Raw genomic sequence first — 23155 nt, 5'->3', positions numbered from 1 at the left:
GAGGGACAAACACGCACAGGTTATGGAATACAAATAATTCAGGCAAAAGTCTGGATGCCACTGCATTCCAAACACCACTGTGCAGACTGTTACAGACTGGTGTATGCGTCACTCTTTGATACATCCTCCCTGGGCAGGGTCAGCTGCTTGTGTGAGGTGTGGCACAGGCACCACACGGATTGTTTTGGGACGGGGTGCTGCTGGTGTTCTTTGTGTGATCCAGACTAATTTTGACTGTTCAATTATGCATGTCGGGGAGTGGCCGGGTTAATTAAATGGCTGCCTTTAGTTGGCTGCTATTGTCGTCGCACTGTGAATAAAACATTAATGTGCAGAGAATTTCAGATGTAGGATCGTGAGGGGGGAGGTGTGTGTGTGTGTGTGTGTGTGTGTGTGTGTTGGGGGAGGGAGGGGGGGGGGGGGGTATTTTGGGGGCTTAGACTAAGCATCGTTCCTGTTCACATACATAATGTTATACCAGCTGCAAATTGTGAGAACCACTGGCATCTGAACATCCCAGATTAGGTCTGTAAGTGGAAGGCGTTCTGTCGATGGGTCTGACTCGGCAGGGCGCAGTGAGTATGGAGAACGCTGCGCTTAATGCACAGATATTAACGCCCCAGCTGGAGGCTCTCATCAAAGCCCGCACTGCGGGATCTAAAAGGACAAGCCGTGAAAGCGGCACCAGGCGCGTCTTTCACAGGACAATGGCAATGACCGCTCCTGCGTGGGCAGAGACACTCACACCCCCAGTTGGCCTGCCAGGCCATGACACTTCGGTAACCACAGGCTGCCTGTGTTTTTTATCAGGTGACAGTGGATAACTTTACATTTTTCACAAGCTGTTACAAGCTTGAGACGACCTGTCAGATGCATTCTGGTCCAGAGAACATTCATGATTTTTTGACTGTTACCTTGACCAGTCCTTTTCTTACCACCCAGTGGTGGAGGAGGCGAGACAGAGGTACTGGAATGACACATTTCTGTTTGAATAAAGTTTCCCGTACATCTGTACAACTGTTATTTTCCATTTTTAAAGATCTGAATAATGCAAAATGAACAATATGCCCTTTGGAAAAAACATCTTGAACATGAAAAAACCTACAAGTTAATGTCCCCAGACAGAATAAGAAGGACTTCTAGTAATTTCAATATTTATACTGCGTATGTTTGATTTCAGCACAAATCCAGAAAAAAAACAACATCTGGAAACGATACAAAAACATCAAAACCTAAAATAAACAAGAGCCGCATAAAATAATTTGAGACGCTGCTTGACCTCTCCCAGTTCACCCTAATATGTGCGGCTTCGAGGTATTTTTATGGATTTAAAATTCCATTTCATAATGCCACCCCGTGTGCACTTCACAGCTGTGTGGCTGAGCCCGTGCTGACCCACTCTGCCTGCGCAGCGCGGCCTGTCCCTCAGGCTGCGGCCACACGCGCACCGCGGGCCCGGTGTCACGGGGCCCCCGTCTGCATCTCCGGGCCCGGTGTCACGGGGCCCCCGTCTGCATCTCCGGGCCCGGTGTCACGGGGCCCCCGTCTGCATCTCCGGGTTTCAGAGAGACAAACACAACAGGCACGAGGTCTGAAGGCCAGAGACACCGCGAAAATTCCACTACCCAAGAAATGCCGCATACAAAAAAGAAGCTTATGTAATGATGTATATCATTAAATACTGTCATCAGGGGTGAATTCTGACACTAGCTAAGAGGTAATTACTTCACATGTTAAAGAATTCACTGAGTAAAAAAGCTAGGACACTGTGTCCGCTGCTGTCTCAAAGCAACCGCCGGTTTTCCATTCCAGTCCTGCAGAGCAGTGGTTCTGGGTTGCACCTGCAAGGCCTGGCCTGGTAGCCGTATCTACTCTTGATTTTCCCACTGCTGATGGCGGAATGAAAGCTTTAAGTGATCCTTCCATGACTCAACCATGTTTTATGCGATTCACCGTCGTTGCGTGCCCACAGCTGTTTGGAAAGGCTTGGGTCACTCCCTCCCTTGATTATCATCATCTGCGCTTTCATTCCCAGTGTCGTACACTATGTCCTTTTCACATAATGCAGAATTCCGCTCCTTGACCAGCGTCTTCCTTGCTTCTCCCACAATTCCCTCACTGTCATTGTCAGTTTCCTCTCATTCCCAGAGGCCATCCGCCCTCCCAGCTGGGAGACTTTTGTGCTTTATGAAAGTAATTCTGCAGATTCATTAATCTTATAATCACCTGACTGGCTGACCTCATTCACTTCAGCCAATCCACGCTTTTTGCAGCTGATTAACTTCAGAAGTTAACATGAAAATGCACTAGTGTGGTGCATGAAAGTACTCCTTCAAATGTGTTTTAAAGGTAACCTGAAAGTTGAGACTGCTGAAAATATCTGTTGAAGCAGTACTTGAATGTGGTATTAAAAGTGACTTCCAAAAAGGATGGCTACCAAAGAACAAGTGAAGTACCCACAAGGATTCACCATGCAATGTACTTCCTGTGTAACAGGAGCAGCCGTGGTGGGGAGGCAAGACAATTAAAGCACACTGTCCTTCAGTAAGCACAACACACTCATTACATCCCAACCATCAAAAGAAGAACAGGAACCCTGGGAATCAGCATAAGGGCACTGCAAAAGCAGCTCCTCCACTTTGCACTGAAGCGAAAAGGCCGACACGCACTGCTCTGGAAAACAAGGTTAACCCATTCAACATCCCACTCCTTTCAAGGACAGGGCTGTGGCCAGTCTGTTAGCAGGCACAGCTAATCGGCGCTGAGAGAGGGAGAGAGGAAGCGGCCAGTCTCCAGTCCAGGGAGGGACAATGGTCCGGTTACAGAAATCAATGTCTCGCCTCACTGGGCCCTGACTGACAATATGGGAGATGTTAAGGACTGAGAGAAGAGGGAGCAACACAGCCTGTCTTTCAGATGTGACCTTTAACCCCTTCCAGCTGGCCAGGCCAGAGGGCACCGCTGCGTTCCCACTTGTGTGCTGCTCTTTTTAAACAGTGGCAGCCAGGACACTGAACTGGACCAGCATGTCCACATGACGACTCCCTGAAGTGTCATTCAAGTAGCTAATTTCCCGTGATACTCTGACCCTCCACTTAACTGATGCGGTCTGGTGGGGGTCACAGCCACGTTTGGCCCCCTGAGTCCACGCACAGAAACCCTCAGGGCAAGCGGCCGTCTCCCCTGCTCGGGGGAGAGCGTGGACACGCCCGAGGGAACGACTCTTACCTACGGCTCAGGTCCGCCACGTGCTCCTGGAGCCAACTGGTGCTGGCAGCTGCAGAAGGAGGCAAAGCAGAGAGGTGGGAGTTAGGCATCAACATCACCAGCACGCGCTGCCCCAACCTCCAACCCCCCCCCCCAGTCTAGCCAAGATGTCCTTTCCCCACAATAGCAGCTATTGTGCCGGGCTGTAACAGTAAACCCCCGAGCTCATCCAACCACACAGAAGTGGCCACCGGCCGCCGGCCAGCCGCGGTGTTGGTTACATTAGCAGATGACTGTAGCTCTGAGATATGCTTTTAGTGCCTCTCCCGCCATCTGTCTTACATGAATGGGGGCATAACGACCTGCGTGAAAGATGTGTCAGGACACCAGACACAGGAAGACCAAGGAAACCCTGGCTGCCTTTCACATGGAGATATGCGGCCAAGCCAGCTCGCCTTACCCACGGGCTGTTTTTAAAGGTATGTGGGGTATTTTGCTAAAACAAGGAAAGGAATTTTTCTGTCCTAATCTGATAGGCCCCAGAACCCCTCTCATACTGCTCCACCGTAACCCCAATTCCCCTCCTCTTCCCAACCCCGGTGCCATCAGCCCTGTCAGTCCTTTGGTCTTCCCTCTTTTAACCTGTATTAGAGACAGGCCCCGTCTTTGAAAACCCCCCCGGAACGAGACGTTCAGCCATTTCAATCTGCAAGCATATCAAAGCCGTAGCTCCAAATGTTGTTTGACAGGCTGTCTTCCATGGAGTCTCCCTGGGCAAGAACGACTCTCAAGAAACGACAATTTATCATCACGACGCCTTGTTTGGTCTAAAGTGCTCCTTTCAAAAGGAAATTGCACACAAATTGGGGAAGATAATAAACCAGTATCTCTGAGTGATGAGAACAGAGGTGGTGCTGTATGCTGGTATGACAGCATACGGTATGTTTAATACTGCGGCTTTCATAACTGCATCATCCTCCAGATAACTCTTCTGCGAGACCCTATAGGAAATGACTTACCTGTCCTTTGTAGATAAGGTAAAACTGACAAAAGATTTCTCTATGCACTAACAGAGATGGGCTGAACCACAGTTCTTGGTGACTTCAGTTCTCACCGGGGGGGGGGGGGGGGGGGGGGGGGGGGTAAAGGGGTACGTCGCGAGATATCAAACCCTATACGTCATCCCAGGAGACAAAATTCCCTATATTTGGCCCTTTATGCATTGCTTATTCTTCTCTTGAAAGAAGAAACAGTCGATGAAAGTCAATTAGTAGATGGAGAGTTTGCCTCCATCATGGACATTATCCCTGGGTAAAACCATGTTTATATATAAATGTACTGCTTCTAGCAGGGATTTGGAACAGTGAGACAGGGACAGCATTGTGGGTTTATGGAGGATAGAATTAAGCTCTTAGTTGTTAATGTAATTTGTTACAGAGATAACCTGCCTGAAAAAACATGACAGTCAAAACACAGGATGTCTGAAAGCAGGCAGCTCCATCCTACCGCATACAGTTACTCTGGTTCTAGTTTTTGCTTTGCTGTGGATTTCCCCATGCTAAAATGTAAATCACCTCTAAATAATTTAACTAAACAGAAAATATTTCTGTCAGACACAATCATAAATTTACAACTTCATTACAACTTACAAGTTCATTAACAAAGACTGAACCGAGAGCAGGATTCAACATTTATCCTTCACTTTGACTCTCAATGAAATGGAAGCGTTACTTTTTTTTCAGGCAAACTTAGTGAGACAAATGCAATACTATTTTTATTGGGGGGGGGGGGGGTAACGTTACCATTTATTTGTCAAAAAAAAATGCAGTTCCTAAATAGTTAAACCAGGGGGGCCTGTGTTGATACAGTTGCAGTTGGGGGTGAGATCCACATGTTCCCTCCACCCAAAAAAAGATGAGCTTTGTCATGCACCCCTCCGCTGCAGTCTGGTGTGCTTGCCTGAGAGCAGAGGGCTCTCTGGCAGACAGGCTCTGCATGCTTTGCCAGGCTGGGACCCCAGAGGCTGTGCTGTCTGGGGCAGGGTTATGTAAGGTCCCCTCCGTCCTCCTCTCTGCGTGTGTGGGCAGACACACTTTAGCGCGTGGCCACCTTCCAAAACAGCGATGCCAAATCCCTGTACTGTTGCCTAAACAGAGGCGGAACTCGCAAAGATGGGGGGGGGGGGGGGGGGGGGGCTGTCCGCATCACTGAGCTCCGCGCACAGAAACTCAATGTGATGAACACATTTGCAGAGGGAGGGCCAAATACGCTTCTGAGCATAACTCTTATTAAATAGAGGCGTTGGAGAACAGGATGCTCGGCTCCAATACATAGATCATAAGATAAATTCCAAAGTGCCCTGAAGCTGCACTCCCTAAACAGCTGATAGACAGTCAGCTCTTGGCACTGATATTTATCCAAAACACACGTTTCTTAGTGTTTGGTAGTGGTTACATTGTGGTTTCAGTCAACGCCCTTTGTTAAGCTATGTTTGCAGTTACAGAACAGAAGGTTAACTATAGTTTCACATTTCCGACAACCAATGCTGTTCAGCAAGTTATGACTTAATCGTCTTTATAGAAATGAATCCTCTGCGAGTGCTGACTGTAATCCAAAATGCTCTGCTGACACCGGGGGGTGGTTGCGTTGCTTACAGCCTGGGTAAAACTGAGCTATTCCAGGCTAGGCAAGGCAAAACTAAGCTATGCTAGGCCTGGTTAGGCAAAGCTAGGCCAGGTTAGGCCAGCTGAGGCAAGGCCAGGACTGCACAGCAAGGACTGCCCATGGGGTCAAAGAGAACACTACAGGGCCAGGGGAGGTACAAAAAAAATCAAGGAAGCACTGCTGTAAGGCGCATGCCTGCTGACTATTCATAAACAAATGCACCTGCAGACCAAAGGCAGGCAGGCTGCTTCATTTGGCCCAGCGCATCAGAACAAAACTGCTCGACTGACCAATCAAGCCTCAGATCCTCTCTAACCTAAAAAGAGGGAGGAGGAAAGTTGTGCAATGTTTGAGAGGCTCTCTCGACAGCCAATGAGGGGTTTCGCTCGACCTTTACCGAGCTTTCCTGAATGCACTCCATGGGTTAAAGCATGAAAAAGGTAAGTGCGATACCTGAGATGGTAAGTGCTTAATGTGGCACCGACAGATTAATTCACTCCAAAGCTGAGACCAGACAACAGTATGCAACTCTGATAATCCTGCACTCCACTGCTCTAAAAAGGTTAATAGCTTGATAGCTAAATCCAATTACTCACTTTAAGATGTGACATTGACCTTCTGCTCTGAAAGCGGCACAATGAATCGGGTAACCACTGGAAGTGGATGAAGGAACAATAATTCAGAGGAAGTTATTGTAAAACACTGCGGTTTGTTTTCCTGTCTTCTAGGACGGGAGGTATCGATTGCCAAGCACGTACCCCTGCACTTGCCAACATACACATGCATGCGCGTCTGCACAAAGGCACATACACACACACACACACACACCAATATTAATGCCACTCGTCACCTGTTTCCTCGTGACTGACAGTACGGTACCTGGAAGCAGGTAACTGAGACCTGTCCTTGTCCTGCTTCCTGCTCTTAGACTGCACCTCTGCTGCAGCTAATCAATCAAACTGAACACATTACACTGATAAAAGACACTGCAGTCAGCTGTGGCTGACCAATGGGATTCATATTACATAAACATGATTCACATTACACCTACCACTCTTTACAATTTGTACTTTTTGCTCTGCACTTAATGTCGTAAATATCGTTTAATATCGTGTTATTCTTAGTTCTGTACCTGCTCTGGTTGTGCTTTGTATTTTTGCATATATATTTCTTACTGTTCAGTAAGCAGTCTTCATTCCCCCTTGATTTTACTTTAAAATAAAAACACTATACTGAGAATGATACACATCACCTTCGCAAACATCTACAGTCATCTCTTTGCAGTCAAATGACAATACGCTTGTATCTAATTGCTGCTAAATGCACGTAATGTAATGTAATCTAACTGGGTGTTTATCTCACTGCTGTTTTCCTTTTTCTTTTTCTTTTGATGAACTTGCAAATTCTTGCCATTTTTGCACTTGTCCTTGCAGCTCTTATGATGGGCATTGTACGCATGCCACCGTGACAGTGCTGCCGTTTGCTCTGGACAGGAGTAACTGCCAAACGATCATAACAACAAAGCCAGCACTGCTCAGCCCTCGTGGCACCCGATGTTACTTTGTACGTACAATCACCATCTTTTTAGTTCATAACAGACTGAAACGCCCTGCCCTCAATAAAACAATTCACTTGGACGAGAGCCTGCAGGACCCCCGCTATCCTTTCTTTTGTTTCCATTCTTCCTTTTGTCTGCAACTCGGCTGCTTTCTTTCCTCCTACAGCTCCTCGCTCTAAAGCTGCACGTGTGTCCCCTGTTTCTCTGCTCCCTGGCCGCTGAACTCTGGGGCTTTGTGGGGAAAGGCAGGGCCCGGAGGCTGTACAGTCACCAACCTCCAGCCGTACGAGAAAACAGCTTGTCCCAGACAATAAACCCTGCCCAACGCCCTGGCTGTACGCGGGGTAAACACAAGCGATTGTGAACAAATCTGCTAAACACCTTGGACACCTTCGGAGTTTCTGGATGGCTAGCTTCGCGCTGGTGGGTTTCCAGCCGCACTGAGCAGATGTTAATCTCCTGTAATCCGTGTCCAGTCTGCGAGAGGACTGCCCTGCGTCACCCTGCCGGGCGTGTGGTCAGCGGGGCCTCGGAGCGAGAGGTCTGCAGGGAGCCCCCCCCGCAATCTCCCACAATGCCCTCCACCACCCTTCTGGCACACTCATCTAGATTAGCTGTGCAGATCAGCGGCATATACTGTACACATACGTATACACACACACACACACACACACACACACACACACCCACCCACCCACACACCCACCCACACACACACAGTATGCGCGCACATGCACACTCACACACTGTCACAGACACACACTGCCACAGAAACATTCATATGTGCGTGCAAACACACTCACACTTACACACGGACACAGACACACACTGCCACAGAAACACACACATGCGTGTATAGACACACGCCCACATACACACAGGCATACCAACCATTTTTCTCTAGATGAAACACATGTAAGTTTATGACCCTGCAGCTGTTATAAATCTATATACTACAAGATCACTAGTTTAACTGATGGAAGACAGAGATTATAGTGTCTTGTGCCATGGGAGAATTAAACTTTTAATCACAGTGACCACTGAGAGATTTGGTAGTAGGACTGGCAAGGCACAAGAGCACAAATTCCTTTCAGTTAAAAGACAACAGCTTTTAGACCTCTGGTGGCCTTCTGGGGTATTGCACTGATTGTCCTACAAAGTTAACTTAGGTGGCCAATGAGTGCAGGTATTAGTGAACTTTGGGTAAAAAAAAAAAATTCATGATATGAATCAGTTATGGTTCACAGCAGCGCAGGAAAACCTCTCACGAGCACATCAATGTGCAGTTTGATCTTACCTTCCGAGACGTACGCAAAGGGCTTATTCTTCACAGACAGCAGGGTCAGCAAGTTAAAGAGGAGAGCAACAAATGTCCCGACCAGCAGGCGCCCCCTGCAGGGAACACGAGTTAGTTCAGCACTCGCATTACACAGTTCAGAACTGTCGTATCAGCAAACACGTTAAATTACTTTTACTTACGTGTGGACCTCTGGCTGCTCCATAAACCTCTCCACACTGCAGAGAGAAGGAAGAATAAGTGCTGAGTGGAAAAAGGGCAGGACAGCCGCACTGTGCCGGCACGGCAGGGTAACGGTCTCTGCATGCAGGAGAAACAGGACATGAGCTCTGCCAAGGGCCACCGCCATTAGCCTGAGAGGAACAGCTCGGGTGACCTCTGAACTCTGAACTCTTAACCGCAGCCTGGGTTTTAACCTGGATGTCAGTCCTCCGTTTTTTCGGCTTTCAAAGGGGATAATCCGGGCTGGAGCCACAGGTGAAACTGGGGTTAGGACTGGGGAAGCAAGGATGTGTGCGCGTGTGTGTCTATGTGTGTGTGTGTGTCTGCGCAGGGAGGAGTGGACAGGGAGAGGGCCCAATCACTCGTGTGTCCTGGATCAGTCTGGTTGCCGAGGCGACAGCTCAGCTGCGCGCTCTCGCAGGCCAGCTGGGTGGACAGAGATGGAGTGAGTGTGTGTGTGCGTGTGTGCGCGTGCGTGTGTAAGGGGGGCTGGTCTGATGCACATGTCCAACGATAGCACACGCTGAGTGCTAATGGCCAGATAATGACCACTCGCTTTGAATAAATCACTCCATCCAGCAGTAAATACCAAACAAACCAAACACATAGGAACTCTACTTACTGTCACAGCAGAGCATTTCTAACGTTGTGCTATATGGTGTTGCTACACAGTATAGTGCATGTGTGTATACAGTCTGTATGTAAAGTTCAACATAGTGATATACTCCACTTTAGTCTGTTAAGCAGGCCCGCCCCCTGGTTCACATCAGGTGCACACAGTATGTGTACTGTCTGTGTGGATACAGTAGCTATTTGGCCATTTTTAAAACAGGAGAGGAGTTTATCCAGTTGGAAAGCAGAGAAGACCCTCTGGCACAGCTGATCTTGGTAGAGAACAACCCCCCCTCCTTCTGGAGGGCTGTCTGGATTGGTTAAGAATGGGGGGGGGGGGGTATGACTCCCTCCCACTGCCCCCCCCACAAACTGTGAGCTGACCATGAGGTGAACCTCGCTCTGTGACTCCCAGAGCACAGCACTCTTACAACGCTGCCTTAAATAACAGCCTGCAAATAGCCCTGTTTCTCAGTGTTCACTGCTGCATAGGCAAAAACAGGGAGTGTACAGGCAGAGAGGGGAGACAAGTACCTTTCCTTCAGGATGAAGAGCGCCCCCAGCTGGACCAGTATGGTGGCGGCGAAGACGGCCAAGACCTCAAACCTCTCGAACCTGCAGCAGAAACATCACAAGTGCACAGGCCAGTCTGTCATGGGGGGGGACACTGTTTCCTCACTGAAATTTCCATATTTTAAACTGTACACTTTTTGCATGGCGCATTTTGTACAATGTACTTTCAAAATGTCACGAACAAAAACATTTTCATAATTGCTAAGAAAAAAAAAATGAATCAACAGCCTCCACAGACACAGACAGACTGACGCAGTAATTGCTTATATACCGCATATATTTCTTTCCCCCACAAACACAACAGCGAGCTTTACTTGTGGTCTGATGTGCAAGTAGTACATTATCAACAATGTAAGAACAGAACAACATGCAAAGAAACAAATGAATTATACAAACGGCAGTACTACATAACACTGAAAATCATTTTGGCCACGCACCAAATGTTGCGAGGCATATCAATAATAAAAATGAATGCCACAACCGCAGCGCCTGAAAGTAATGAGATTGACTTTGGCACGGAGCAGCCAGGTTAACTGAGGCCCTGCTTAAGCCCACAGTCATCAGCGCGAGTGTGCAAGCACCCATCCCTAACCTGGAGTGACTGCCTTCTCCTCAGCTGCCCTCTCGAGCCCGCCTGCCTGGGACAGAGATTTGTCTGCTGCTGTTCCTCTGTACCGGGTCTGGAGGTGCACCTTGTGCTGCGGTTAACTGCTTTAACCATTACATAATCTGTTATCAAGTTCTCCCGGATGCTGATCCCCCGGAGAATGCCCCCCCCCCCCCCGATTGGGACGGTAGCGTGGTGTAGTGGTAAGAAGCGGGACTCGTAACCGAAAGGTTGCTGGTTCAATTGCCCGCTGGGGCACTGCTTTCGTACCCTTGAGCAAGTCATTTTATCCACAATTGCCTCAACAGACATCCAGCTGTATAAATGGATACAACTGTAACCTATGTAAGTTGCTCTGGATAAAAGCATCTGCTAAATGACACTAATGTAATGCAACGTATCATCCTCATATTATTAGTCTTTCTTTAATTCACTATCTCTTAATCACAGCCAATTACCTTGTTATCAACTACAATGACCATAGATAAACAGTGATTTTCAACAGAATTAGCTTACAGGCTACAAAATCTAGTTAACTAGGACACTGTTTTTGGCATGATCATTCTGGGAGTCTAGGAGCCTGTTCACTGCTGAGATAAAGCCAGATGAAATAAAACTGCCATTTAAGCTAACTCTATTTAAAGTTTACTCTACAATGTAACTATTAACTATTGAAAGCTTAGACTATTAAAGTTTAATAGTAAACTACCATTTTCTATTTAAAGTTTACTCTGTTCAAGATGTACTTGATTTAACCACTATTCGCTATTTAAAGTCTACTATTTAATGACTTCTTATTATTTCAACCTGCTCTATTTAAAGTGCACTCAGCTATTTAACTACTATGTCCTATTTAAAATTTACAGCGTGAGTACACCGGGGAGAACTATGGAGGAGAACTTACCTTTAAACCGGTAATAGCCCTTAACCTTTTTTGTCCATTGCTCTCCACATTTAACGAGAAAGCCAATCAAAACAAGGACTGTCAATTATCAGCTGCTTGCTCTTGTGGTAGGTCCGCCTTTGTGTACCTCACTTTAACACTCTACTCAACCCCCATTATTAATATTAATTACTCAATGAACTCAATGAACTGCCATTCTCTATACAGATCTAGCTTTCTAGCCATCACAATGGGTAGCAGTGTAGCACAGTGGTAAAGAGCAGGGCTCGCACCCGAAATGTTGCCGGTTTGGGCAACGTACTTAACCCTGGATTGCCTCACTAAATATCCAGATGTATAAATGGGTAACATGTAAAAAACTGTAACCTATGCAAGTTGCTCTAGTGCCTGAAATGACAACAATGTAACGTAATGTAACATATATATATACAGGAAATGACACCTAGCTTGTATAGGGGTTTATCGCAATGAAATTATAGCTGCCGTTTCATGTATTAACAAGACTAATGGGGATGGTGAAAATTAATATACAGCACAAACAAGCTATTGCACTAGCTACTCTCTGGTACTGTTTTATAGTTAAATTCTGTAGATGACCCTGAATAAAATGACTTTATGTTTAGCTCATTTTACATGTGCTACATAAACCTGACTGCACACTTTTGAACCATCATAGCTAGCTATATAGTCTAGTTTAGAATACAACACATATTCAGTATACCAGCCATGAAAGCATTTTTGACCTTTTTGTCAGTTTGCAGTGTGTATAATTCCAGCAAGAACACAGAAAGCTGCTAGCACATTTTGTGTCATTATACTTCAAAAATCATGTTGTATATATGTAACACAAAGAGGAGATACATATATATGTAATAGTGAAATATATTTTAGTTAAGTGAAGCAGGTTCACCGGATGTTTCGTGGGAAATCTGAGATGACATAACTGCTTAACATGAGAGCTACCACTCGGCTGTGTAACCTACGTAGACAAAATGGGATAACTGACCCTCTGGTTCTGTGTACAGCTTCGGCCACCACCGCCACCCACTGGCTAACTCTGGTATTGCATTTCTCAGAATCTGGTTTAGCAATTACAGCTAACTACCCTGCCCCTCCCCTGCTGTTTCCCTTCTGCCATGACTGTAGGCACTCTCTTCAAACCATCAGACACCCAAATGTCAGGGGGTCAGTCTGTGTTTACTGGTAGCACAAAGGCCCTTTGGGATGTACCCAAACATGCTTCAGCGAGAGATCCTTAAGAACGTTGAAACACAAAGATCCCCCAAGAATCAATTTCTAGCTCGCTCCACGGGTTCAAAGCGAAGTCAAGCTGAACTCATTACGGGGAAAATGAGGACAAACCGACTCCCAGGCCGCGAACCATAATAATGCCGTGCGCGTAATGGGTCGGCAAATATTGCGAAAAAATTTTCGGATCAAATTCGCCCCGGCCGCTCAAGCTGAACTCGGGGCTTTTATCGAGCACAAAGGGGGCCATGGTGGCACTCTCGAGAAGGAAATGAGATAATGTGAGCAGAGAGAGGTGTCTGTGCGCTGTGTGCTGCCCTCTCATTCACTGAGCGCATTAGAGCCGAAGTTGAACCGAAGCTGAAAAGCGGCTTTGGCTGCAATCACCGCTCCTCAACACTCTAAGGTCAGGGGTGGCAGGGAAACAGAGACACACTGTCCCATTCAAACCCACGCCGAGGCTGGAGATACATGCATGCCACCCGCCCTCCTGCCTATGATAGTGCCAAAACAAAGCCTCCTCCACAATGAAGCCACTCCCATGTACTTTCGGACGGCCGTCTGGTCCCCCAGCTCTCTGCTGGTCTTCTAGAAATCCTCCCAGTTGCATCTAAGAAATGAATTCCTGGACATTTTGGGAGAATCCATTCTGGCTAATTACTGAAAATGCCTAACCTGAGTGATTTAACCGTGGAAAATTCTGTTTTTATTTTTATGAAAAACAGCACTTTCAAACTCATTTTCACCCTTTCATACAAGTCTGCTGGGGGGAAACCCTTTGAGAATATGCTTAAAGGAAAAGCCACCTACAGTTTGTACAAAACTTCTCACAGATCAGGTATTCCAGAGATCTTTAAAACAGGATTGTTACTAGGTTAACAAAGGTTAGCTAGATAGATAGGTTAGAGTGATAATTTACAGATTTGATCACTTAGCTTGGTGTGATTGCCATTTTGTTATTTCATGATTTCTATCCTGCCACCAGTTGGATCACCTGCTTTGCAGACCAATCCCACAGAACCAACCATAAAATCACATGTGCTAACGTGATTCCGGTCAGAGGAGATGATGTAACAATCGCAGCTATTGTTAATGGGCTGTTGTGGAGCCCCTTTACTTGGACACAGGACTCACCCAAAAGAGTAGGCCGCTGACGGCTTCTTCATGGTCACCCAGGTGCTTATAAGGCAAGTGATCAAACTAAAAAGGGAAGGAGAGAAGTGATTGGCCAGGGAATTATTCAGCATGCACAATATTGGCCAATGATTGAAAAAAAACAGTGAAGTCCCAATCAAACAGACAACTTCTACTTACCTGAACAGATCGAAGATGGTGAGGTAGCTGTAAGCTGTTAAGGCTGGAAGGAAACAGGAAATATCATGCCATTACAAATACAGTCGTGAAAAACACATGCTGTGCTGTACAACACTGTAACATGGGTTCTTGGACTAACTGTCAATGGGCAATGGCAGAATTTTTTACTATTACTAATTATGCTGCAATACTAGTAATAATTTGGCCATTTAATTTTGAAAACTCAAGTGATAGGGATTAATCAGCCACCCCAATTAATGAAAACGGTGCTCCGTGATATTTTAACTGATCAGGTTACGTCTATGATTAGTCTACTTGGCAGACTTTCAGAAATAACATTTATTATTTATTTGCCCATGAATATGGTTGGATGCTTTTACTGAAGCAACTGAGGTTAAGTGCCTAGCTCAAGGGCACAACAGTCACACACTCAGGTACATACACACACATTAATGCCCAAATACAAACATGTAATTTTACGCACCTCCGTGTCTTAAAATTGCTTTTCTGAGCAGCGTTCTCACACACCAGCATGTGTGTTCAAAATGTTCACCACCTTCATTACTGGCATTTTACATTACATTATTGACATTTAGATCTTATCCAGAGCGACTTACAATGTTATCCATTTATACAGCTGGATATTTTACTGAGGCAAGTCAGGGTTAAGCACCTTGCCCAAGGTACAGCAGCAGTGCCCCAGTGGGGAATTGAACCAGCAACCTTTCGGTCACGAGTCCTGCTCCTTAAGCACTGTGCCACACTGACACCCCACCTTCATTTGTTTTTTCTGTGCAGTTTTGAACAGACTAAGACCAAGACTAACACGTATTACAGATCACCCTCACCATTCGCTGATTTAAAGAGTGACTGACACTTATACGGAGGACACCTCATTTTTCCATTGGCAATTCGTGGTATTATAAGGTTTTCCACCGCTGATATGGCACGAGGAGCTCACCCTCACCATTTGCTCATTTAAAAAGAGTCAGTGACACTTACACAGGTGACATTCCCCATTTGCCCATTTGAAAACAGCGAGTGAGACTTATACAGACGCCACCCGCCGTTCACCCACTGGCAGTTTGTGGTACTGGAGGTTTTGCATCACTGATTTGGCATAAACGCTCACCCTCCCATCACTAGAAAGCTTCAGCATGATGTTGCTCTTCTCTCTCAGCTTCAGACCTACAGCGCAGTGACTAAAAATAACTTCTGCATTATTACCAACTCAGAAATAAATATTAAAACACAGAGAGGGATTTTCAAATGATCTCAGAATATGGGTCACATGCAAAATATGACTGCTGTTGCTACTGTCATATAGTTTAGTCTTACAGTATTAACAAAATCCTAGAAATTCTGCAATTCTGAAGTGCATAAATATATTCATACAACAGCACATTAGTTCTAGTGGACAGAAAGTAAAAAGTGAAAACACAATCTTGTAGAAATATTTGATGCAGATACTCCAGAGCTTCTATATCCGTTAAATAATGGAAACTGCATACATAACAGGAATATTACAATCTAAAAAAATTTAAATAATTTCAGTCGACATTGGAGGCAATAAGAAAACAAAAGCATTCTATTCACACATTACTAGGAACATGCATTTCTCATCTCATTAAGGACATTCTTATCTATACCAAAGGAGTTTAGTTAATATAGTTTATATTGTTTAGAGCAATTTTTATTATTTTTTTATACTTAATTTTAGATGACCCCATTCAGTGTCGTGATGCCAAAAGCAGCGATTACTCAGCTATGAGAGGGTTTAAAAGGTGGGTTTAAAGACAAGGCTGAAGTGAAAATGGATTTCCAAAAAAAGGTAACAGTCCTCTCTAACTGAACAGGAGCGTGGCAAAGGCTCCACGTGGTCAACAGACAAGCGGTCTCATCTCCATACTGTTTAATGCGACACCATGCAGGTGAGTGGAGAGGATGGGGAGGGGGCACCCCCGTTCAGTGCAGTACGGTCCCTTATTTCCCATCGGGCTGTCAGTCCACTGGACACAATCAAGCACAACACCACTGGCTGGGGCCTTGTCTTAAAGCAGCTCATTCCCTGACAGCATATGGAGCTGCAGCAGTCAATCAACACTTGTCCTTTTTTTTTTTTTTTTAAACTTACTATCCCCGAGCAAACCCTCATAATGCCATCTAATACAAGTAATAAGTGCATGTATGCACATGTATGCAATTCTGTAAATATTCATCAACCACAAAGGCAGCAGAAAGCAATCAGTCTGCAAACATTTCCTTATTTCCTTTAAATCCACCTTGGAGCTAACGGCTAGCAGTTAAATCCTTCACAACTGCTAACACGGAGGAAATCAAGGAGATTTAAATCAGCAAAGGAGTAGAGAATCCACAGCATGATGTGGGATTTCACATGCGAATTACACGGCCATTGTGACCAAACACAATGTGGGAATAGTCCTGTTTACAGCCTGCATGGTCTTTGCCACAAGTTCTTTGGCTGCTGCCTGGTAGATTACCAGTAATTTTATCATTCAGGACTGGCCACAAACACGCACTGTGTATGACAAGATTTAGAACAGATTAACCAAGATTTGTACAGAGGGATAATTGTTTTCACACATTACTTTGACGTGTTTAATCAACTCCACAGATCTAAATCCACTGACACTAGGGGCCTCTGCAGCCTGGAGCTGTAGAGAGCTAAATGTTCGGCCATGAAGGCTCAGTCGGAATCAGGATGCACTTGACACATCATATTAAAAGAGTACTAGTTAGTGCAAGTTATGCAAGGCTTAGAACAGTCTGATCTGGCCACCACACAGTATAATTGGATAGTTGGATCCAAATATTTGCAAATATTGCTCCTTTTTAGCTTTCGGCTTGCAGGATGCAAGAGACAGGATGCAATATTACATTCTGGTCATACGCCGCACACACAATGCCATAACTAACGGCTCCATTCGAGGTTGATGTGACCTCTGTTGGGCTTATCTCACTTTCCTATTATTTTTTAGCATGGTTGTGTTTGTTGGTTTCCTCTGCTGTTTTTCCCTTCTTTTTTAGTTTTTTTTTCTTCAGGAGAGGGAGCTGAGAGATGGGGACGCACTGTAGTCTCTGCTCTGATATTCATCTTCATGTATCAAAAAATGAAACAAAAATTGATCACAGTAGAGTCTAACTTCACCAAACTAACTTTCATTTTACTGATTACAGATTCTACATGACATCTGGAAAAGAACCACCTGAACTGAGTCTGTGTTTGATAGAAACCCATTTGGTCTATACACATCAAAAACGTTTGAGAAAAATTATCCTAACAAATCAAACTCTAAACCCAGAAGCTGGGATACTACTATATGATTAGAAGCAGCCTACACATCAAATGGTTTTTCATCGTAGCATCCATGTTTTGGGTAATGAACAAAAAAGGCATTCCAGTTCCCACAAGTTAATCATCTATTCAGCTCAAAAATGCATGCAAACAAAATTAATGTCAAGGAAAACCCCAAACCAATGTGATAAATAACTACATGTTTAAACCAAAGTGTCGCTAAGGGTGAACCATTCACTCACAGTATGATACGAAACGTGCATGACAATTTGCCACCCTTCAGAAAGCGGATTATGTATACTTCTCCTGTTTTGCAAATTCGATTATGGTAATGCTGAGAACACATTCTGTGCTGAAAGCCAAGACTCTGTGTCCACAGTATGAACATTCTGCAGACAGAGGCCTGTATGTTGTTCTGCTGTCAAAGGGTGATCATTGAACACTGATCATTTTCTGCAAACAACTGGCTTTTATTGCAGAAACACTGAGCTACACAGGCAACTTCAGTTACATTACCTTTCTTTGCTGAAAGGAAAACTGCTTAAGCCGACTACAAGTAGTGCAATATAGAATCAAGAGCATATGACAGAGCCCAGTTATCAAGTTATAAAGCAGCGGTTCTCAACCGGTGTGCCGTGAGGCAAAGTGAAGTGTGCCGTGGAATTTTGAGGAACCCAATGCGTTATGTGTGTGACATTCTCCATAATCGATAACCAACTTTAAGTTGGTGTGCCTTGACATTCTGGTTTGACCTTAGATGTGCCCTAGCCCCAAAAAGGTTGAAAACCTCTGTTATAAAGTACTTGGAGAGTACAGCCATGCCAATTGTGCATTTGACACAGCTCAAACTGTGTGAAAATTCATGCTGTCACTCAGCTGTGACTCAAGGTGGACATGAAGCAGCTATGAGAGAGATGAGACATGTATCCGTTTTTCCAAAGAAAAAGCATGTAAAGAATGTATGATGAAAGACAGCTACAGAACACAGAGTTAAATCAGCACAGCTACCAATGAATAAAAGAAAACAGGACTCAGCCTCCCTGGAGAAAAGGCTGGAAATCGTGTAACGTATTATGAGCAGACTAAGGTCACTTGTGAATGCACACAGAACAGATCGATGTGGATGAAAGGGAAACAGCCCCATCAAGGTAAATGAAACCAGCTTTCGCAAATGAATTTTTAATGCCGTCGGCAGGACAGAAGACAACACACACCAGAGCCACCCGCTCCATTGGCCCCGTCGCCATTTGGTTTCTGGACTCTGGGAGTTGGGGGGGGTGAGGGGGTGGGGGGTGAGCCCATTACTTGCATTAACTGCTGGCTGGTTATCAGCAGGATAAGCAAAAGTTAAAAGGAGCCTTCCCCTCCTCAACCGCCCCATTAATCTGGGGGTGGTATCGCGTTTCGCCTCGGTCGCCGCGGGACGGGCCGGCACCCATTAGGGGCGATGAGGAAGCGTTCGATCCCGGGGGCGAAACGGGTACGGTTCCTTTTCATATTTCAGGGAAAAGATTTGCAAACTGCAGCATTCTGCTGTCATCGCTTTTCAGAAACACGCATCGATCGCGGGGGGCTCCGGTGTCCGCCGATGAGGCACGCGTATATATATATATATATATATATATATATATATATATATATAAATAAAGAGAGAAAGAGGATAGATCGCTCCATATGTAAACTAAAAGCTTTATCGAGCGACTACACAGAAGCACCTGCCGTGGGAAACCGGAGCCGTTAAAAGGAAGCGGCGGGCGGGTCGCTGACTTTAGCGGCCGGGGCGCTCGGCGCGGGTAAGAGGAGCTGTGGCACGGTGGCTGGTGGAGATGATGATGGTGGCCTTGCCGCGTTGCCCGCCCTGAGCAAGTGTTCATGCTCGTGCAGTGGACTGTCACAACACGCCACCTAAGCTGGTCGCCGTGCCAGCGCCGTTTACGTCTGTTGCACGGCGACAGTGCCGCGGGCCGTTGCCCTGATAACACCCCCCAGCTCCCCAGCGGAGCAGGACGCTGGCCCACCTCTCACAGGGCATCTTGTTCGAAACATGTTTAAGAGCCTAAGGAGCTTAGAGTTGTGGCCTTGTACTCCTCGCGCCGGGCGCAGCAGAGAAAAACCATACCCCAGACATGAATATAGATTTATGGGGATTAAAAACCGGGAACATAAGTCTTGATCACGCTGAACAAAAGTCATATGGTGAGGTCACCAAGGTTAAACAGGACTTTGCCCTATTTGCTATATAGGTCTGGATATTCCATATGGCAGCGCAGATATGTTTACACGGTGGTTCCAATCTGGGGTTTCAATCAGCATATACATACTGGTCAACTGTCACATTATATAACATGGCTGCATTATGCCGTCCGTTTAACTGAATCTACACAGCAACGCATTTCAATTTGGTAATGGAAAGCGGCTCACATCTATTCAGAAAATGAGCTACTGTAGCACTGCGACATGAACTATCAGCTGGGAACAGGATGTCCCCGTTACTGTGAGGAGAATGATCTGTCCAATATGTAAGCATAAACCTGACACTGCTGCATGGACCAGGAGGAATGTCTGTGCAATGCCTCAGCGGGGAATCATAACCGGTCATCAAAAATCAACCAAACTTTGGACAGACGTGAGTGAACATGAGCTCCACTGAGACTCACTGGGAAAGGTGGTGACCCGCAGCAGAATACAAGGTCCTTTTTAGATATAATCTTCCTTCAGCCAAGACCATGCCCTGTAAAACTCAATTACAAAAAAGTTTCAATTCAATAAAAGTTCTTTTTAGTAAGTTTACTAAGCAGTACATATGTACTACATTTTAGGACATATGTAGTAAATAAATCACCTTTTTATTTTATGCAATCAATGGGTTACACTGTCTAACAAAATATAAACTGTTAGTGTGGCCAACCACTCAGCTGACCATCTAGCCACTGTAAATCAAACACGGAATGACCTCTGAGGCTTCAGAAGTTCACTGTGACACTGTGATGCCAATCACTCTGGATAAATCCATAATATTTACCTTCATCGAGTCTAGGGTGGAGCGGGCTGTGCCGATGAACCTGCCGGTTTTACGTGCTTCCTTCTTGGACACATCCCAGCTGGCCACTGCACAGAGCACCACCCTCATCACACTACTTTCATACAAGCATGCACTAGCTAAAGTTAATAGAGTGGTTTTCTCAAAATAAAGAAAAACCGTTACAAATTCGGCTCCTATGCTTATTTTCATGTGAATTTCAGTCTCCTCTGCTGAAACTGTACACAAACTCATCCACGTCCAATTGTTTTCATGGACCCCTTACAAGTTAGAGACAGTCTGCTTGCCTAATCTCCAGTACAAGAAATCTAAACATCTACAAAATGTCTAAAGCAGCACCTGGAGGAATGGGAAGGGATAATGAATAGGCCGTCTTACATAACACCAAGCTGCAGATGGCTGGGAGAACCAAACACTTTAAGTGGCCCTGGAGTAATGAATAGATGGAGAGAACAGGCCTCAGAGGGCCTTCTAAATGACACTCATTAATGTCTCAATCCCGGATGAGGTCACTTCTCCAGCTCCGACAACGTTTAAAGACCTCCCCTGTTATTCCACACGCTTGTAAGCGGGAGACGGACACAGCTTAAAAAAAACAAATAAATAAAAAACAAGCTCATTGTATCAGTCCTTCTCCCAACGTTGGGCTATAACAGCGGCCATTAGGATTTCGCTCAAACAGATCGATGCATGAAACATAATTCACTTGTCAGTGTTTGGTGAGGTCAACATCTACCCAGAATCGTTTTTCCAGTCTCCTGTGGAAGTTTGGTACTGTAAATCACAACAGCATGTTATGCTAAATATATGTATCATAACATTATGATCAAATGAAACTCACCATACAAACACTAATGTTATGCACTGGGTTTTGATTAAGCAGTGGATACTTCAGCATTGTTTACTAGCTAGACTTTATCTCTGGTTTGGGCAGCGGTGGGCAAAATTCATCCGACAACCACGGTGTTTCATGGCTGTGTCTTCGAACAGAGCATATATACATACACAAAAAGGCTTTTGACTAAACACGTTTCTTCAGACTGAACCAACAGTTCACTTGCCTTGTATAAACAAGGCAAGTGTTTAAACCAATCAAGAGACAGCATGTATTGTGTCAAAGTGTTAAAAACACTGTCAGTTATAGCTTATACCAATGTGACATTTTGGGTTATGACAAGATTTAAATAAATCAAATAAGTGCCATTTTCAACATTTCAGTGGAATTTTTTCAGTAATTTTCCATATTTCTGATATTTTTGCTAATGAAAAAGGGCATTGTCTGAATCAGGACCAAGAAGGTGGTACATTAAATCAGTCCGTACACAGGTAGCCCTCCAAGTAACCCCCCAATGAAGTTCTCCTAAGAGTAATGGTAAACTGGCTTGGATCCAATCGTTCTTTAAAGAAAAAAGTACAGTCTATACATTCAGGAAGTCATACTTTGGAAAAATAAAACAATAAAAGAAATTTACACATGAGCCCTGTTTCGAGCACACTGGTCCTTGCTGTGGCGCAGTTTTTTGGGGGGAGGAGTTCTGCCCTGCCCACAGTGTCCCGAACCAAGCTCAGCAGACCGAACGGAGTGCGGGGGAGGCGGGGTTAACCCCCAGCCTGCCTGGTCACATGACTGGCTCTGCGCTGGGGAGGGCTTGCTGCCTGAGAGCTGGTCTCTTGACCTCCTTTCGCTTGGCTTCTCCCAGCTGTATGAATGAGGCCTGACGTGCACACACGCTGAGGCCACACCCACTTCCACTCCGAGTAGCTGCAAATGGGGGCTGCCGGTCTGTCTGCCCAGCCCACTGCCCTGGCGGGGCATGTTTGTTTCCAAACAGGGGTCTGTTTACCAAAAGAGCCCTCATGCCTGATCTCCCCCTCTCTCTCCAGAATGCCCCCGACGACGGCTTAGCAACTCACTCCTCACGGGTGCAGAGATGCTTCGTATTGATGATTAAGAGCGAATACTGTGTGAATGATGATAAATACCCCAGCCTTTACACAGCATTGTAAGAATCTCCAAGGATCCTGATGGGTGCACACACTTGAACAGAGCAGTCACGTGTGTCAGGGGCCTTTTCCGCTTGAATGGATGCGCTAATGCTTCAGAGGCAGCGAAGTATGACAACCATCTTCCACACAGCTCCACCTATTCCCGCTGAGTCGAGCTCCAGGACCCAGGAACCCCACAGAGCTGTACTAAAATGTGCTGCAACACTCATTACAGGGCATCAACGTGTACCACAGACTGTAGGGCACAGATGTGCTGTAACAAGGACTACAGGGCACATATGTGCTGTAACACTGAAAGGCAAATATTTGCTTTAACACTAGCTACAGAACAGACGCACTGCAAAACTGGCTACAAGGCACGGAGGAGTGATAGCACTGATTACAAGGCACAGCTCTGCTGTACCATGGACTGCAGGGCAAATATATGTTGTAATACTGATTACAAGGTACAGATATGTTGTAACACTGACTACAGGGCACAGATGTGCTGTAACACTGACTACAGGGCACATATGTGCTGTAACACTGACTACAGGGCACAGATGTGCTGTAACACTGACTGACTACAGGGCACAGATGTGCTGTA

General features: G+C 45.5%; 1 protein-coding gene across 2 annotated transcripts in view; it reads right to left on the bottom strand.

Moving 5' to 3' along the window:
• The window catches only part of slc30a6 (solute carrier family 30 member 6), a 42830-nt gene that overhangs the window by 7063 nt on the left and 12612 nt on the right, over positions 1–23155 (bottom strand). Inside the window, exons 5-10 of one of the 2 annotated variants that reach the window (XM_036546786.1) lie at positions 14207–14249; positions 14027–14092; positions 10095–10175; positions 8909–8944; positions 8727–8821; positions 3229–3277 (exon numbers count right to left, since the gene is read on the bottom strand). In XM_036546786.1, coding sequence (XP_036402679.1) covers positions 3229–3277; positions 8727–8821; positions 8909–8944; positions 10095–10175; positions 14027–14092; positions 14207–14249 — 370 coding nt within the window. Of the gene's footprint in view, positions 1–3228; positions 3278–8726; positions 8822–8908; positions 8945–10094; positions 10176–14026; positions 14093–14206; positions 14250–23155 lie in introns of those variants that run through there. The other variant, XM_036546787.1, reaches the window with a different exon arrangement.

Source organism: Megalops cyprinoides, chromosome 15 (assembly GCF_013368585.1).
Source record: "Megalops cyprinoides isolate fMegCyp1 chromosome 15, fMegCyp1.pri, whole genome shotgun sequence".
Taxonomy (NCBI): domain Eukaryota; kingdom Metazoa; phylum Chordata; class Actinopteri; order Elopiformes; family Megalopidae; genus Megalops; species Megalops cyprinoides.
This window is presented reverse-complemented; position numbering and strand designations above follow the sequence as displayed.